General features: G+C 34.2%; 3 protein-coding genes across 4 annotated transcripts; all 3 read right to left on the minus strand.

Moving 5' to 3' along the window:
- Positions 1 to 1,261: 1,261 nt before the first annotated feature.
- On the minus strand, positions 1,262 to 2,552 carry LOC126683050 (uncharacterized). Its single transcript, XM_050378867.2, has one exon. It carries the CDS (start codon positions 2,382 to 2,384, stop codon positions 1,476 to 1,478), a length of 909 nt encoding a protein of 302 aa, XP_050234824.1. The 5' UTR covers positions 2,385 to 2,552; the 3' UTR covers positions 1,262 to 1,475.
- Positions 2,553 to 3,977: 1,425 nt separating this feature from the next.
- LOC126683471 (syntaxin-22-like) lies at positions 3,978 to 7,060 on the minus strand. Its single transcript, XM_050379380.2, has 7 exons — positions 6,657 to 7,060; positions 6,465 to 6,558; positions 6,223 to 6,353; positions 6,056 to 6,127; positions 5,567 to 5,724; positions 5,354 to 5,454; positions 3,978 to 4,312 (listed from the first exon to the last, which is right to left on the minus strand). Exons 1-7 carry the CDS (start codon positions 6,830 to 6,832, stop codon positions 4,247 to 4,249), a joined length of 798 nt encoding a protein of 265 aa, XP_050235337.1. The 5' UTR covers positions 6,833 to 7,060; the 3' UTR covers positions 3,978 to 4,246.
- Positions 7,061 to 7,764: 704 nt separating this feature from the next.
- On the minus strand, positions 7,765 to 15,558 carry LOC126681169 (ATP-dependent DNA helicase At3g02060, chloroplastic). 2 transcript variants are annotated; one of them, XM_050376602.2, is made up of 15 exons: positions 14,758 to 15,558; positions 14,103 to 14,328; positions 13,599 to 13,844; positions 13,191 to 13,325; positions 12,551 to 12,675; positions 12,300 to 12,439; positions 11,816 to 11,886; positions 11,201 to 11,362; positions 10,630 to 10,716; positions 10,352 to 10,525; positions 10,045 to 10,089; positions 9,507 to 9,863; positions 8,739 to 9,035; positions 8,449 to 8,671; positions 7,765 to 8,243 (listed from the first exon to the last, which is right to left on the minus strand). In XM_050376602.2, the coding sequence occupies exons 1-13, from the start codon at positions 15,390 to 15,392 to the stop codon at positions 8,934 to 8,936; spliced, it is 2,505 nt and encodes an 834-aa protein (XP_050232559.1). In that variant the 5' UTR covers positions 15,393 to 15,558; the 3' UTR covers positions 7,765 to 8,243; positions 8,449 to 8,671; positions 8,739 to 8,933. The 2 variants fall into 2 exon arrangements, with proteins under 2 accessions (XP_050232559.1, XP_050232558.1); XM_050376601.2 differs by lacking the exon at positions 7,765 to 8,243 and having other exon boundaries at positions 8,245 to 8,671.
- Between the last annotated feature and the right edge of the window lie 3,381 nt (positions 15,559 to 18,939).

The raw sequence follows: 18,939 nt of genomic DNA on the forward strand, positions 1-18,939 counted from the left end.
ATGCTGGACAGCAGAAATAGGAACTAACAATCTAATTATCTTGATGAAAGCTTTCAATGACCAGGCCTGTAAAGCCGATAAGTAGTCAAGCTTCAAATAGTCAAACCTAGGACACAATATGCATGTTGAAAGCATGATTACCATGCAAATTCTTTTGCATCATTTTATACACTCATAAAAAAGATATGCCGAGCCTTGATCAATGAATTTAAAAGTGAAGCAGCGATTCTCCAGTTATAAAAGCAAACATCATCACACCTATTATGGCTTGTGTACCCATCACTCTAAGTGAGAGTCCTATCCAGATGGAAAGGAGTGATGTTTGATCCTGAAAGCAAACCAATCCAGCATATGGAGACTATAAGCTGACCAGCTACATCAGCAATTTGACAACTCGGAGATGAACTGACCCTCTAATATAGAGGGAGCTAATCTAATCAGGGCTGATGTGAAATAAAACAAAAGGGTTAGTAACCAACTGGAAGGCCATCGGTTGGACAGTGTGATCCCAAGATAAAAAAACTAAACATATTCATGGGTGTATCCTCCAACGCTTTTGTGGATCAAACCTGATCTTGAAAACCAATAGAGTAGATTACAGATAGAACCCAAACGTGATATGGTCAGCCCTGCTCCCTAGCAAGCTCCAAGAAATAAGCAAAACAAAGTGTAATTCCTTTTGCAATAATGTCAAACAACTTCAGGTAGAGAATCAATTGTCTGCTCAAACAGCAAAAAATCCTCTCATTATGCAGCATGTATTCATTTGTGTGATCATCAAGTTAGTATGTCACACCAACGCCATATACAAGAGCCATTTGAAAGGCATTATGATATAAATTACACTAAATGTCACATGCATAAAAATGAGTATCACGGCTATTTCACTCTAACAGGTGTATGTGATTATAAAATATCAAGTCATGAACGTTAATGATCTATGGTGAGGAAATGGAGCCATATACACATCATACCGAATCCATTAAAAGCAGTCTTCGATACAAACAAATGTACATGCTACATAAGAGTAGTAAGTAGTAACTAGCAACTGAATTCCCAAATATGATACATGAAGTTGCATTGAACAATTAAGATGTCTAGTTAGAGCAGTTAATGAATCATTTTGAAGGAAAAGCATACAAGTGATGCTAGATTATCATATATCAACCCAATAAAGATCACACTGCTACAGTCGTCATATAACCTTAAAGGAGCAACAGTGGGGAAGAATGAGATACTAATCAGTTTACTGCAATATATATAAAAAGACAAAGGAAAGGAGGAGACATTTTATATGCACAAAAATTCCTCAAGTTAAAAGAAGTTACAGTGTTGATGATGTAAAGCTTAAAAAAGCAAGTAATACATTAACTCCTCATCTGATTTCTCACTACCATAAGAATCAAAAGCAACAAAAAATCTAATTCAACAAAGAAAAAAATAAAGTCAAAGAAGAAATCGTACGCGCACCGCGATCAAGCCTGAGTGCCAGCCAAAGCTTTCATCTGAATATGATTAGTATCAGCAACAGCACTAGTAGGCAAAGCCTCATAAGACCCGTGTCTCCTAATCCCAACATTTTTAGCTACAACACCATAAATAACCATAACAATAACCACAACAAACATCACATGAATCACAAACATCAGATCTAAAATCGCAACAGCTCGTAATTTCGACTCTTCGATATCACACTTAGTCGAACCCTCAACGCCACTCACAACATCTAGTAGCCTATGACAACCTTCAGGTATAAAAGCTTCCACATAAAGCGAAAGCCCAGTCTGAAGAACCCAAAACCCTAGCAAACAAAACGCACCGCCTAATCCAACATCAGCAATAAAAAACCTAGGTTGAAAAGCCAGAATCAAGCACAAGAACGCAATAAGAAACGAAACACGAGCAAAAATATCGTCGCATTTCGCTTCTAAATCGGAAGTCTGAACGGAAGCGGCGGAGGTGGACACGGTGTATTGCAAGAAGAAGAGCGCGGCAGCGAGCGCGAAGAAGAGATCGGAGGGGAGAGGGAGGAGAGAGGTGGATTCGGAGAGTAAAAGAGCAAGCGAAACTACAAGGAAGAGGAAAAGAAGAGCGGAGGCTTGGAGAGAGGTGAAGCGGTGAACGGGAGTACGGCCTTTTAAGAGAGGATCGGAATCGGTGGAAATTAGGGTTTGGTGAGTGAAGGAGATGAGGAGACAGGTGATGAGGAAGTAGAGGTGGAGGTGTTTTAAGCGGGAGGAGGAGGCGAGAGGGAGCGGATGGTAGGGTTTGGCTGAGTAGGATTGGGGGGATTTCAGATAGTTACGAGTTGCGGAGATAAGATGGTAGAGTCCTAGAGATATTAGTGATGTTGATGAGAACAGATTGTATGCTAGTGATGACATTTTTGTTTTCTCGAGGCGGAGGACAGGCGGTGGCGACGGTGGTGGTGGTTATGAGTTTTGACACATATCATTTGATGCAGAGATGATGATTCAGCTAGTTTGATCCGTCCAGTTCTTTTTTAGTTACTACATGAATACACCCACTCCTCTCCCATTATCACACTTTATTTGCCAAGTGTGAAATTGACCATTTGTCCTTAATATTTAAACTCTTAATCATAATTTTTTTTTGACTTACTTGCTTTAAAAAAATTATGAATTTTATCGTGTTTTGTTAAAATCTTTTAATTTTGACAAAATCGGACTCCATTTTTTAAATTTTTACTATTCAAAACGCTGAACAATAAATCATTAAAAAATGCCGATGTGGACGCCAAAACGGTGTTTATTCCGATGTCTACATAGATGTGTTTTGATGAAAAATTATTCAGTGTTCAAATTGTAGAAAAATAAAAGTTCATGTATTGAATTGTCAAAGTTAAATATGCCTATAAAAATTGCAAAACATGTTAAAATTCATTAATACCAAATATGTTATTGTTAATCCCTGAAAGTTAATTTTATTAAAAACTGCAAGGATTACTATTTAATTTATATATAATATAAGAAGCACGCAAACTTCAACGAAGTTTGCGTGTCTCGTTTCGGAAACCGGAAACTCTCAGAAACTCACAAGAAAACATTTCGGGCCGTTTCCATAAATAAAAATAAATTATATAGTTATAAAAAAAAAACCTAAAAAATTCTCAACTAATAGTTTTTTTTAAATCAATTACCTATAATTTTATGATTTAATTTATCTACAATAAAACTTATCTTCTTATTTTTATTGAATTTAATTATATTTATTTTATTTTATTAATTGGCATAAATGTATAAATAAAATTTAATATATATAATAAAATTATAAATATAGCCCTATTTTTTTTATTATTTACACGTTTTTCCCACGTTTAGTGTCCTTCATTTTAAAAATTTGCCGTTTCTCCGTGTTTGTTTCGTGCCGTTTTCCGTTTCCGTTTTCGTGCTACCTAGTGTGTAGTCTATGTTTTCTTATTTTAATATAATTTTATGGTAGTTGAAAAGAAAGATAATACAAAATTATTAAGATAAATAGTATTGTTTAAATTTGATTATACTACATTACATACAATGGTTGAATTTAAAAATACAATTTAAAATGATGAATCCATATTATATTTTTATTATTTAACTATAAAATATTCAGTATTGTGTTAAAGCATCAAGTCAAATTCACAGCTAATTGTGGAGTGATCGCTGATTCGCTGGCGAATAAACGGGCCGAGCCGAGTCCGAGTTAGACCAAGCCCGAGTTCGAGCTTGAATGGACTTAATTTCTCAAGCCCGAGCTCGAAATCGAACAATATATGAGCTACTCAAGCCCGACACGAGTAACCCAACTCGTTTACACCCCTAGTCATAAGTGCATAACTGTGTCCTAGCTCGAGCTGATGAAAAGTTAACAGCATACGGTGGCAGCAAAGATGGAAATTCCAACAGCATAGATAATCATAGCATGAGCTGAGGTTACTTTTCTCTTCTAAACATATTGTTAGCAATCAACAAGTAATATTGTATAAGAGATTGTAAAACAATAATCTCCCAATTAATTTCTCCATTTAGAGATCAATACAATCAATCATTTTTAAATTTACAGAGGCTTGGTGTTACTCATAAAACAAAACCAAAAGCCAAAAAATAGAAAACGAACAAACAAGAAAACCCGCAACCACCCTAGATACTGTAATCATATTGAATAAATTAAAAACAAAACAAAATAATGATGAGAGATAAAGATCATGAAAGCCGGAAAAAAAAAATTACATTGGAAGATCACCAAACTACATAATGAGGATGAGAACAACGATCACTACCACCAACAAAAAAATTCCTAGTAGCCACCAACACTGCAAAAAATGTCAGCAACAATACCAATGTAAGTTTCAACTGTTACCGGGAAAAAAAGACATCGCAGCATTATTCACAAAAGATAGTTAAGCTTTTAGGTAATGAAGGCCCTTTAAAATTTCTAGTAGGGAAATAGTATTCATGTTACATACACCAAATATGATCAGCTTCTTTCTTGATTTCTCCTAAATTTAAGGTGGGGAAATTATATTCATGCTATACACACCAAAAATGATTGGCTTCTTTACAGATTTCTCCTATCATTTTGTTCCTCTTTGTCCTGTCCAGCTCCTTGTTTTTCCTTAATTCAATATGCTTTGAAATACTTAAACCAAAGACGGTTCTCTCATATAATTAACTAAAGAAGGTTGTGTGTTTAATCATATACGGATCTTTGATGTATTGTTCTTTTCATTATTTGGCAGGTTCATCTTAGAATGTTGTTTCAGTTTTCATTCTTTCGGAAGGAAATATCTCTCGGCTAGACATAGTGCAGGAAAGACGCAGAAGCAATGAAACTGACATGGTACGTAAAATAGTTGACTGGCAATCAAAACTTGGAGCATATCATACTCCTGATAATATTTTCAGGCCGAAAAGTCAGGTTTAGGTCGAATTAATCAGTTAGAAAAGGCTCAGAAAAGTAGGAGAGAAATTAACGAGAGATGAAACAAGGAGATACCACATGCAGCTACTGAACTACTAATTTAAGCATGAAATAAGTATCCCACTTGCCCACAAGACATTAATCCCAAGTGACCAAAGTTATGCAGATGAATTACTCCTAAATGATATGATATCACATATTATAGTAATAATTCTGAGGAAGTTAGGAGGTGATTGAACATGCATGTTATTTCCCCCAAACAAGGTAAGAAGAATCTTCCTTTTTGATTTCTGAAGGAGTTTAGCCTGTAGCTTTCTTCTTCTTTTTTATAAAAAAGAGAATGAGATCATTATAAGCACTAATTAATATTCATTGATGTGAAAGACGGCTTGTCTAGTTATGTGGAGTCATCTAAGTAATCTTGGCTACTTACCCATGTGTTTCTTGATTTCACACTTTTTGAAGCCCTCGCTAGCTGAACTTTTGCTTGGGATGTTGCAGCAGCGGAAGACTCAATGTTAGATTGGATATCATCTGCAGTGCATTCATCACAAATGCATGAGTGATTTGCAAAGGTCCCAAACGTCTATCAGAGTTGAGCTTATGAATGTAAAATAGCACATCTTTTGAAGATTGGATAACTTACCAATAACAACCCCCTGGTCATGAACAAGAACAGCAAGATCCTTAAATATATCATTTACTTGTCCAATTTGCTCTTGGATTTCTCTAATACCCTGTTCCCTTTCATCAATTATAGCCTCATTAAACACAATTTCATTATCAAGAAGCAATACCTCCTGCCTGCATGTTTTGAGTCAAAGAAACCAATCACAAATAAATTATTCCAACCTTCCAACAAAAACAATGATAAAACTGTTGTCATCCCCACAAAGATTCATTAGGGTTAACCGGAAAACAAATTGCACGAAAAAATACATAATTATATTGAGAGCTGCAGAAGATGAAAAATAAAATGATTCAGCAGATCGTGTTAATCAACTAATTTAGGAGTTCAAAGTCAAATGGGCAATAATTGGCAACATCAACAATAAATGCAATATGTAAGTTGACAATAAAACAGATTTCTAGACAAATAATAGCTGATATCAAGTCGAATAAAACGAACACGAACCTTTTCTGTTCCATAAGAAAGGGATGTGAATCATGATCCGTTCTCGGTGCATCATATTCACCTGAGCCAGAACTGCATCCATAAACAACAAAAGCAACATAAGTGTTTAAAATAAACAAAACAATTAAATGCTAAAAAACTAAAATAAACGAGAAAAGAAAAATTACGCGACAGCAGCAGCGGGAGAAGGCGAGTAAGTGGTTTCGCGCTCAGAGGCAAGCTGTTGAACTTTCTGAAATTCTTGTAATGTAGTTTGAAAATCCCTAGCTAGCTTAGCATCTTCTATTTTCTTATTTGCCTATCGTAATACAGCATAAAATTTGTAAATTCATCACAGTTCACAACATCAACAACAAGATAAATTAACAAATTAAATTAAATCAAATCAAATTTAGGGATTTGTACTTACATTAACATTAGCTTGATGATCAGATTCACTAACAGCTTTAAGCTTAGCAGAAGTATCCTTAACTAACTGCAAAATTCGCTGTCTCGAATTATTCCTGTCAATAATTAGAAAAGATAGACATTTATCAAATCAATTCAGTTTCAAGCTAAATAACTCAATAAAAAAATTAAAACAAAAATGAAAAAACTGTACAGCTTCTGGCGGTGTTCGGGAGTGTCTTTAGCGGTGCCTATACCGTCAACGAGACGACGGAAACCAGCGACAGCCGTGTTGATCTGGAAAATACCGGCGGCAACGGATTGCGATGGGCTTCTAGACATTGCAGAAGAGGAGGGTCGCTTGCCATTTTGTAGGTCCTGGAAACTCATTTTTTAGCCGGCGATCTTGACCTTGATCCACCGGAAAATTAACCCTAACAATGTTTTTAGCGATAAGAGAAAGAAAGTCGGGACGATAGTTAAAGAAGGTGCATTAGTAAGAGTAGTGGAAGACTTAGTTCTTCTGTTGATGGATTAAGGAATTAATTAATCCAAATTCAAGTAATTAATTAATCTAATCTAAAGTGATTAATTATGAACAGCAGTAACGGTTGGAAAGGGAATGGATATAGAAAAATAAAAAGTGGGGACGCGGGAAAGCGAAATTCCTGCAATTATTAATTGTCCTAACAAATTCTTTGCTGAACGGAATATTTCTGTTTCTCATACCTGAATTCTACATATACTTAACAATTTAAGTAATCAAATACTAATATATTAAATATAGTCAACATTTAAATAAATTATTGGCCTAATTACTTTAAAAATCCCCACCTTGTAACATTTTTTCATTTATAACCTCATCTAGGAAAAAATTCATTTGTACCATTTTTTTGATTTTTCGTTTTCATCTCTACCCTAAAATTAAAAATTTTGACAATTAAATTAATTAAAGGATGAAAACATTATAAATAACTAATAATATTAATGTTTAATTAGAATATAAGCTAAATATAAAGGATCATTTTGAATATTTTTCCAAATGAAAAGAGGTCAAATTAGCTATTTAGGGTAGAGACGAAAATGAAAAATCAAAAAAAGGGTACAAATGAACTTTTTCCTACGTCAGGGTATAAACGAAAAAATATTACAAGGTGAGATTTTTTTTAAGTAATCAAGCCTAAATTATTTGTAGATGAGATCAATTACAATAGTTAATAGAAAAAGTTGGTTCAATTATAGTTAATAAATCAACTATTTCAATCGATTCACTTATATTTTAAAGATTTCAATTAATTTAGTAGGTAATTCAATTAATTCAGTTAAAAAGACAAAATAGTTCTGTTTTTATTATATTGGTCAGTGTAATCAAATCCACCATTTGTTCATCCTAATGATCTCCATCAAATCCTCCCTTAATAAATAGGGAAAAACAAAAAAAAAGCAAAGAAACAAACCGGACAATGAGAAAACATGGCATTTGCTGAGTTGTGTCTCCACATCCATTCATCAACCAACTACTACTTACATATCTACTTTTTCATCTTTTTTTTTAATAAATCTTCGAGTCGAGAAATTAGGAGACACACTCGAACATCTAGATGAACACCTTCTCACCGTATGTATCGCTTTACTCGCTGCTAACAATAATATTGAAAACAAAAATAGTCCCATTTATAACGCCAAACATGCTCAAAACAATCAGCCAACTTCGAGTATTTTCCAGGAAATTCTGTAAAATATTTGATGTACACGCACATACTCCAAAACAACTAAAATTCACATTCTTTTTGAGAGGACCCTACATTAAAATAATAATAATATATTAATCATTTGCTAAACTAGAAATCATTACAATCAGTAGGTCTTCTCTTTATAGTAGAGCATAAGCTATAATCAGTGGACACAATTTTCTGACTATATTTTCCTATTTCTCTATTATACATTCTACAATATTAAGGTGTTAAATGATCACAAGGCATTACACAATAACTTCTAAGCCTTACCATTTCCAGATGGGTTCTGCAAATCAACCATGCTAAAGCTTCTTTGCATTAATGATGTCAGACAAAAACATTGTTGCACTTCTCTTTCAGAATCCGGGGACTAGATCTTGCTCGTACTGCATAAGTGGCGGTGTCTTTATTCTGCAGGAAGGGTGAAAACTTCCTCTTGGATGAAGAAATACCACTGACACAGCGACCCTTGCGATTCGCATGCTTATGGAATCTGCAAAGTGGGAACCTGTCAGCAAGTGTTGATGGCTAGAGCAAGAATAATAAGTTTTCTTTTTTACCTTGGAGCTTGTTCTTGATTCTCATTTTTAAAACAGCCTCGTGTAGATTTCAAACCAGAATTGAATGAACGCAAAAGTCTTGCGATTTGATGTGCATAGTTTCCCTTTTTATATTCATCAACAGAACTATAGAATGGTTACTAGTTAGTTTAGAGCGGGAAAGTCATAACTGAGCGGCTGATTCTGTACACCGACTTAATACTTTATAAGGGCGGGAAGGCTAGCATGAAGTTCTACCAAGCATTGAAAGATCCAATTTAGCAGTTGTTCTTGCGGAAGCTCCAGAAGAAGTTCTGCCTGTTTTAATTGTTTGACAAAGAAAAGCACAAAGTATTAGAAACAACCATTATATTCAAAAACTCAAATAAGGTGAGGCTCGTCAGCATCTTTTATCTTCAATCAGCATATATAAAGAAAGCCATTTATAGAAAGCATCCCTTCATTTGAATATACAATTATGATCTCTGAAGCAGAGACAAGGCTTTATTCATATGACCTCAGCATTATAGCACATAGGGGTTCCATGCTACTACAACATTTCAAGTTATTAGTGAAGGGCAATTTTGGGGCTTAGGGTTTAAAAATATAACTTGCTTCGGTGTCTTTCGTTTTTCCATTTCTCAACTTTTATGGTATTTATAATGCATTGCAATAAAGCAGAATCTATTAGTTATTACTATTGCTTTATAGAAAAGAGATGAAACTAAAATAAAATCAATAAAATTTAGTATTATAGTGCAAGCACCAAAATAAATCTAGTGCAAGTACCTTTATTTGGTCTCCATCAAATACTAGAGAGTTTCGATGAACATCTGATGTCATTGAATCTATCATCAGCTTAAAAACCTTTTTACTCAGATTTGTTTTCATGCCGACCATCTTTCCTAAAGCATAGATTCTTGTAATCCCAAGATCTGCAGCCATTCTCCTTACATAAAGCTTCTTCAACAGAATTTCCATGGAGTAGGGCTCCTTTCCGAACTGCCGACGCAGATTCTCTGTAAATTGCGTCAAGCTCCATATATCTTTCTCTGCAGCTTTCTCGGCTTGACCAATAATTTCCATAGGGTTCTCCAGATAATTTATGTAATCCGACGGAAGATGAGGATTCACGTTTAAATCAATCTACCATTGAAATTAAAAACACTGATTTTACTCAAAAATGAAATGCCAGTGTATTGAACTTACAACAAACACTAGGTTATTCAATGGCAGAAGTTGATGGTTTGATGAAATTAACAGATTATTTTGGTAGTTCTCATGCTATTATTGTTTTTGTATTGTAAATATTCCACAAATGACAAACCTGTACGGAGTGATAAGCAACCGGAATTACACGGTGTTCGTCAACCTGAAAACCAAAATGCAAGAATATTAAAATTTAGAGAACTGAAACTGACTACATAAAATAGAATCTCGGGGGCTGTCACTGGCTAGCCTAATTTCTAAGTGCAAAAATGTCCAAAGATTAGGTGTCTTATCTGTCCAATTACTGAACAAAATGGACACTAGAAACGGTCGGGGGATCACTCAGTAAAAACAATACAATTATTAGACCGGAACACTAAAATGCTCTTACTTTGATAATTAATAAAGAGGATCACAAGTATTACCTTTGATAAACTCTCAAAAAGCATTTCAAAATAGAGATCAATTCCTACATTCCCAACATCCCCAGTCTGTTGCTCACCAAATATGGTCCCAAAGCCTCTTATGCCCATGTCTCTCTCTGCAAGTTGGAAGCCTTGTCCAAGTTCTTTGCATTCTTCAAGAGCTTTAAGCCTTTCCTGAAGTTGAGACATAGCAAGCTTTACTTTACAGACCAAGCAGCGCAAAAGCATATACCATCATGAAAAAATAAAAGTAAAATGCTCTCATATGAACAACATACCAATGCCTGATCAGTCAGCAATGATTTATCTGGGTAAAATAAGTGTGCATAAGCTTCCTTATCTGCCCGGCCCACTCTTCCACGTAACTATTGTCACAATATTGATGAGAAAATAAATATTGCAGTAATCACATAACTCAAAAGAAATTTAGTAGGGGATGAAAAAGATCAACTAAATTCCCATATATGATCATGATAAATGGCTAACAAATACATATATATGCATGTGTGTGCATATATAAGAGAGAAACAGGGAGAGGTGTAAAGGAAATCCAAAAAAATCAATAACCTAGGTCTTCCAGCCACAGATCAAACTTCTTATTAAAACAAACTTGAGGAGAGGTGGAAGAAAATAAACGCAGCAAAACTCAAAAGAACACCTCATATTAGCTAAGTGGGAGAGACATATTTGGGATATGAAAAACAAATATCAAAAGAGTTTCAACAAAATAACACACATTTTGTTATTAATGCCTTTTTAACTTTTTAAGATGAGAATTTCCAATATAGTTCTCCCATAATAGATTTACAGAATTATTAACTAAAAAGGATAAAGTAGAAATAGGACAACCTGATACAACTGTGCCAGGCCAAATAGCTGAACATCCTGAATTATGATGGTGTTTGCGTTTTGGATGTCAAGTCCACTTTCCACTATGTTTGTGCATATGAGAATCTTAATTTCACCTTGTGCAAATTTATCCATGGTGTCTTCAAGCTGCTTTGAGTATTGCTACAATTACAAAAACACAGAAAAATGTCAGAGACCAAAAGGTGAAGATCAATGAGAAGTATCTAAACTGCATATGGCTGAAAACAACACGAAGCTGAAGAGTGGGCATAGAACACGCGATAAGTTCATAAACAGCATTAGGAGCATATAAAACTGTAAAGCTACCGAGGCATGATGTTTATAATGAGGATTGCTTGTTCATGATGTTAATATCTTATATGAATTTCGAAGAGAAAATCAAAAGAAAATCTACATGGCTGAAAATAAATCATATGTGCAATGCAAAACCAAGGAGAAAACTTACACGAAGACTTGGTTTCATATTCGCAAAATTTCCAGTTGCTTCCCATTTCAAAATGTTAAAATGAGAATTGTGTGTCTTAGGGCCTAGTTTAATACATCGACATGTAAACAGAAGCCCAATACAACCAAAGAATTGAAGTGAAAAGATACCTTTCCATGTGCAATAGCTATGTCAACCTTTGGAAATGACTCTTGCAGAAAACTCATGACTTCTTCAAGCCCTGTGAAGCCGAAAAGACAAAAGGGAAAATTTATATCAGAAAACTGAGATACAAACCAGCTTTAGATGTAAAATGGAGGAAAAAGAACAAAAAAATATTAAGTGCTTGGTTTCAGTTTGAAAACAATCTCGTCTTTTACTTCTAACTTTAATAAACACATCTTTCTCTAGTTTGACTGGATAACAACATATCAGGTAACTCTAATTTACGAATATTCAAAAAATACATCTATTTTACAGCCTGAAAAAGAAATTATTCTGTACCAAAAGGAATATGGAAAAACATAATCAAAAGTATTGAAACGAAAAACATATACATTTCAAGATGGGAATTCCTGAAGTCCTGATATATCCATATAATGTTATTGATACTGCTAATGCTTGAATGTCGCAAATGAAAACAATAAATGGTACCTTTTATACGAGGCAAAACAAAAAATACTTGGCCACCACGATCGAGCTCATATTTGATTGCTGATAATACCTTTTCTTTGCTGTATGCTGAAAGAGCGGTTTTTATAGGAACTCTTTCAGGAGGTGGAGTTGAAATTAAACTGAAAAGGGGAAGTTTATTTTCACTTTACAAACTGCAGATCTGGTAAATCATCAGTTGCAAAGCTAAGTAAATCAGCATTTTAAATAGTTATGGATCCCCTGCAGTTTACCTCGCATCACGAAATCCAGTCAATGCTAAATAAAGCGTCCGTGGTATAGGTGTTGCAGAAAGAGTAAGGACGTCAACTGAAGTCTTGAAAGAAGCTATCTTCTCCTTCTGTTTAACTCCAAATCTCTGTAAAGGAAAGACACATAGCACAATCAAGTCAAAGCATATGGCGGACATGAATTCAACTTTCGAAATGTCTTATAATAATGAAAAGAGATTGTAAAGGGCTTCTAACTAATTTTTTTTTTTTCAGTCTCCTTCAGCCCTTTAATTATAAGAAACTGACAGGTCCTTGAGTGTTATTGCTTGCCAAAGGATACATGGTCAAATCTTATGTATTTACACTCTAGTAGGGGGGCAATATTTAAATGCACAAGCCTCATGCACTTCTTCGATCATATAGCATGTATTGAATTTCCTGTTGCATACATGAAGATATCCATATGCACCCAGTAACATATTTCTATCTTTGCTTTAAAAAAATTAATGATAGAAAGAAAGAAGAAATAAATTCATCATTTCAGAGCAAAAATAAGTTTTTATTTTCATGCACCCCTGAAGCAAATGATTTTAAGTGAAGTAAATGCAGAATTGAGGTGAATGGTTAGTAGAAAACAGCAATACAGAAATTGGTAGCTAACCTGTTCTTCATCAACCACAAGAAGACCTAGATTATTATACACAACACGACTTCCAAGGAGCGAGTGAGTCCCTACAACAATGTTCAAATCACCATTCTTTATCATGTTGAAATACATCTCTTTTTCTGCTTTGGTCTGCATATAGTAATGGGTATCAAAATTTAAAATTGCAGTACCTAAAATATTCTATCATAATTTTTCATGATAAAACATATAATGTCATTAAGTCGCAGGACTGGTGTCAAATTCTTTATCAAACTAATAAATACAATGTGAAAATATGTATATTGTTTGAATTCCCATCTTCCAGCCAACTGTTTGCTTCCAAAATATGAGTACAAAATTGACACAATGAATAACTCCAAATCAGCACCCTGGTAGGCCTAAGAGAAAGAAAAGATCCATTACCTGAAATCGGCTTAGAAGTCCAACCTTGATATGAGGATAATTGGAAAACCTCTCTGAAACAACTTCAAAATGTTGTTTGGCTAAAACAATTGTCGGTGCTAAAACCATAGCCTGCTTTCCTGTTGAGACCACACAAAAGATGGCGCGTAAAGCAACTTCTGTTTTACCAAATCCAACATCTCCACATATTAACCGATCCATAGGAGTTCCTCTCTCAGTCAAATCCCTTTCAACATCACTGAAAGCCTGGAATGAAAGTCTAATTCATGAGAGGAAGTAAAAACTAAAAGCTAAAAAGAAGCATCAGTCTGAACTCCGTATTATTTGATAAAATTAGAACAAAAATAAACAGATTATATGAATTTTGTCAGAGCTATGGCTAAAAAACAACACTCCAAATAACCATAAACATCTAGATATTTTTAAGGAACCAAATTTAAAACCCATTTTACATTGTAATAAGCAAAGTAGAGTAAGAGACCCAAAAGTTTATTGATAACTAACCTGTATCTGATCAGGGGTGGCTTTATATGGAAATTGAGAAGTAAATTCAGCAATGGCATGGCTTTTCGGGTAGGGAGGTCTTCTTTGTCGCAGCCTATGTAAATACAGTTCCATTAAGTCAACAACCATTTTCTGAATTGCAATTTTCCCTTTCGTCTTTCTCTTCTCCCATGTACTAGTATCATTCAATTTACTCAGAGCTCGAGGCCTTTTATTTTCGTTTGGCCTAGAACAACAATGACAGATGATAAACCACATATGCAAAATATATCACAATAACTTTGTACAATAGCTATAGCATTACAAAAAGACATGCAATAATGAATTTTAGCAATTCCTTAGGTTGTTCAATCAATTAAATCAAAATCCAACCTTGCCATTTTACTAAAGCCCTCCGCCCTCGTTTTTCTAGTCCATTAGAGATCTAAGAAGAAATGTACCCTCTTGTTTGGAATATCTACAAATGCAAGCATTCAACCGAAATGTATCCATTCATCATGTTTGAAAGCACATAGTTGACAGAATTCAATTCTTCCAACTTTAAAGAAACAATGCAAATCAACAAAATCCCAAGGGCCAGAGTCAAAACTACTATGATATTCCAAATTCATTAAAAGTAAAACAACAAAAAAAATTAAGATAGGAAAAAACTTACAAGCTATAACGATATAACATCCTTGAAGCCTGTTTAAGGGGAAGCTTAGCCATACCATCAGCATACTCAATAAAAACATACTCAATAGGCTCACTAGAATTCTTTGAAACATCAAATTTAATCCCAACAAATCTCCCAACTCCAACTTTCTTATGAACAACATAATCCCCAGAAATTAGCAAATAAGGATCAACCTTATAACTAAAACCCCCTTTACTATTCTCCCTCTCCCCTTTCAACTTCTGTAAGCCTCTCTGCTGCTGCTCCTTCACCAATTTTATGTACTTTTCAGCCTCCTTGGAGTCCAGTAGAGGTCTGGAGGTGGCTTCTCTTCGGCTATACTCGCGGTGAATTCTTTCGTTGAGGATGGAAATGGAGTCTTGGTGATGATCATTGGCAATGTTGCCCTTCTGGGGTTTGAAATGAGCAGGGAGAGTTGTTCTTGCGGTGGTGGGGGTAGGAATGGAAATGGAAGCTGCTGTTGCGGAAATTGAGAATGGGCGGCGCCGACGAGTGTGTTTGTGGTAATTGAAGAGAAAAGGATGTTTGAGATTGAAGAAATTAGAGAGTTTGGAGGTGGAAGTGTGGCGGTTGAGTTTGAAGACAAGAGGGGTAGATATGTCCACAGTTGCCATTATCAAGTATGAGGTAGAAGAGATGTTTTTTTCAGTTCAATTGGTGCGGCATTTTGATACAATGAGACGGTGGAAGCTGCGGTGGTGACGGTGGTGGTGGTGGTGGTGGAGGTGAAATGGGATGATAAGGTGGAGGTTTAAGAGGGGCTTAAGAGATTGGGGTTTGAGACTGAGATATAATAAAGCGTGTGGATGAATGAAGACATACGTTGCAGAGGTTAATAGTCAATGTTACTCTTCATTTTCTGTTTATTTACATTTAGGTTCCTAAATTTTGCACTATTTTCCTAAAATTAGCCCAATCTTTTTAGTTAACTAAAATGAGAAAATTAGGATAAATACTCTATTTTTAAAAATAATTTGATTTCCTACCTCAACAAGGAAAATATAGAGAAAATACCTCATCATTTTAATGTTTTTATTTTTTTACTCTAACACCTATTTATATTATAATTATACCTATCTTTTATTATTATTTTACTCTAACCATATTGTTTCCCCTCTTAAGTAACAACTGTCACTTATTTTCTTTTTTTCTCTCTCCTTTTCTCTTTCTTCTTCATTCCTTTTCTTCTCATTCTCTGTTCTTTTTTTTTCCGCCATTTTTTTCCTTCATTTTCTTCTTTTTCTTCTTCTTCTTCTTCTTCTTCTTCTTTATACCTTCTTCGTTTTTGTTCTACTTCTTCATCGTTAATTCATCATTCCGCCGTCGCTCCGCCATCATTCTGCCGCTGCTCAGCCGTTTTTCGTATTTAATTTTAGCGTTTTTCCTCGACTCGTGATGATTAATACGATTGTTTAACTTTCAGATCTAAATAAATTATTCTTGAATTTTCTCAATTTTAGATCTAAAAATCTGCATTAAAAATGTTTTTATACACAAAAATGATTTTCTGAAAAAAAAAACTGCTTCTGATTATCATATGAGTATCATCACTGCATTATCATGCAAGTATCATAACACTGCAGAAAAAATCAATTTTTTTTATTGAAAGACGTTGTCTGATTATCATGTTGTTATCACTATATTATAATAACATTATATGATTATGATAAGGTTATGATAATACAATGTACGATAATGATAAATAGATGATAATGAATTATAATGAGATTATGATAACTGAATGATAACGTACGTGAAAATATAATTATAAAAAGATTCATGATACCAGTATGATAACAAGATGATAATAAAATAATAAAGTTATGATAATAGTATGATAATATGATACATATATGTAAACAATTTACAGAAAAATTATGATAATGAGATGTAAAGATAATAGTATGATAATATGATATCTGTATGAAAAAATAATTATAAAATTATGATAACGAGATGATAATGTGAAATAATAGTATGATAATATGATACATGTATGAAAAAAATAATTACAAAAAAATATGATAACAAGATGATAAGGTGCAGATAATAGTATGATAATATGACCTTATTATATTTCATTATCATACTATTTTCTCCACATTATCATCTCGTTATCATAGTTTTTATGTAACTTTTTTTCATATAGGTATCATATTATCATACTGTTATCATAACTTTATTATCATGTCATTGTCATAACATTATTATTTAGGTACAACAATACATTATCATCTCGGTATCATATGATTATATTATGATAACGAGACGATAATACAGTGATAACAACATGATAATCAATTTTTTTGTAGAAAATCTTTCTTTATGCAGTGTTATGATAATAACATGATAATACAGTGATACTCATATGATAATCAGATACTGTTTTTTTTTTGTATATAAAAAAATCATTTTTTTCTGCAGTGTTATGATAATCATATGATAATCAGATGCTGTTTTTTGTGCAGAAAATAGTTTTTTATCATAATAACATTTTTTCATGCAGATTTTTAGATCTAAAATTGAAAACAAATTCAAGAGTAATTTATTTATATCTGAATGTTAAAAAACCGCAATAATCACCATGAATTAAAGAAAAAATAAAATATGAATGAACAATGTAGCGACGGTGGAGTAATGAAGAAACAACGGCGAAACGATGAAGAAACGGCGGCGAAGCGATGAAAAAACGACGGCGAAGCGATGAAGGAACGGTGAAGAAAGAATAATGGAGAAGAAATAAAAAAGAAGAAAAAATTGACGAAGAAAGAGAGAGAGAGAGAGAGAGAGAGAGAGAGAGTGTAATACCCCAAAATATTAAATTATTTAATTGGACCACGTGTCCAGTGTTAAGTCGCCAGAGTGGCGATATCAGAAAGATTTCCGAGAGATTAGGATAAATATTAAATTTTAGCAGGACGGACTTGAAAGGATTATTGCGAAAGATTTTATATTATATTTCAGTCCTAAAGTTGGAATTGGAATTAGAAAAGAAAAATGTCAAGAAAGTCGCCAAATAAAGTACAGGGACTAAAATGGTAATTTAACCATATAAGATCCGAAGGGATATTATTTCGCCAAAGCCCGCGAAATATTTTATAGTATATGTGGTAAAAGTTTCGGATCAATCGGAAACCTTTTAAAATTTGGACGCGGATGCGTTTGGGCTAAATTGCAACTTTTGAGAAGTTTAAGGGCTAAAATGTAAATTAGCCAATTAAGCCTCGAAAATAGAAATTAAAAGATTTTGACGGAAAATAATAATATTGAGTTAGTATTATTTATATGAATATAAATAATACGTAAGCAATCGAGTTAAAAGAATAATTTAACCATTTGGTTAAATTAGAAAGTTTAAAAGAGAAATGGTTTAAGTTAAAGAAATAAAGGATTGAAATGGCAAATTAGCCAAATATGTATATATATTGATCATTCTCATGAATGATCCAGAAGATGAGAAAGAAAAGAAGGGAGAGTAACAGAGGGAGAACGAGAGAAAATGACGATCGTTACGATCCGTCGCCGCTTCGCCGTTTCTCGTCCGTTTCCGACGTTTAATAGCTCGAATTGATCGTATTCCAGAGGCGAATCACGGTAAGCTTGTCGTTTTACCGTTTAAACGGATATATTTTAAGTTATATCGATTCAAAGTTTTAGGCCACGGAACGATTATATCGTTTTAATCGATATTAGAATTGGATTATAGGGTTTTGAGCTTAGATTAAGCGTTTTGGATGTGTTTGGAGCGTTTTTACGCTAGTAGCACGTCGGAATGGCCGCGGACGAATCCTACGCGGGCGCGTAACTATGTTACGCGGGCGCGTAACTATGTTACGCGGGCGCGTAACTATGTTACGCGGGCGCGTAACAAACTTGCGCGGGCGCGCAAGTACTTTGCGCGGGCGCGCAAGTACTTTGCGCGGGCGCGCAACAAGACTACGCGGGCGCATAGTTTATGTGAAGCACCTATACGGTATTTTCACCCCGCTATGACCCCATTTTCCGACTATAAGAGTGTCGGACATTGAAAAGGAAACATAAGCCCCAAAAACGAGAAATTTGAATATCGAACACGACGTATTCGATTAGGGTTCCGAGATATAAGAAACCTATGATTAGAAATCGATGGATAAGAGATATAATAAGTATCTCGACTAAGTA

This window comes from Mercurialis annua, linkage group LG5 (genome assembly GCF_937616625.2).
Source record: "Mercurialis annua linkage group LG5, ddMerAnnu1.2, whole genome shotgun sequence".
In the NCBI taxonomy this organism is placed as follows: domain Eukaryota; kingdom Viridiplantae; phylum Streptophyta; class Magnoliopsida; order Malpighiales; family Euphorbiaceae; genus Mercurialis; species Mercurialis annua.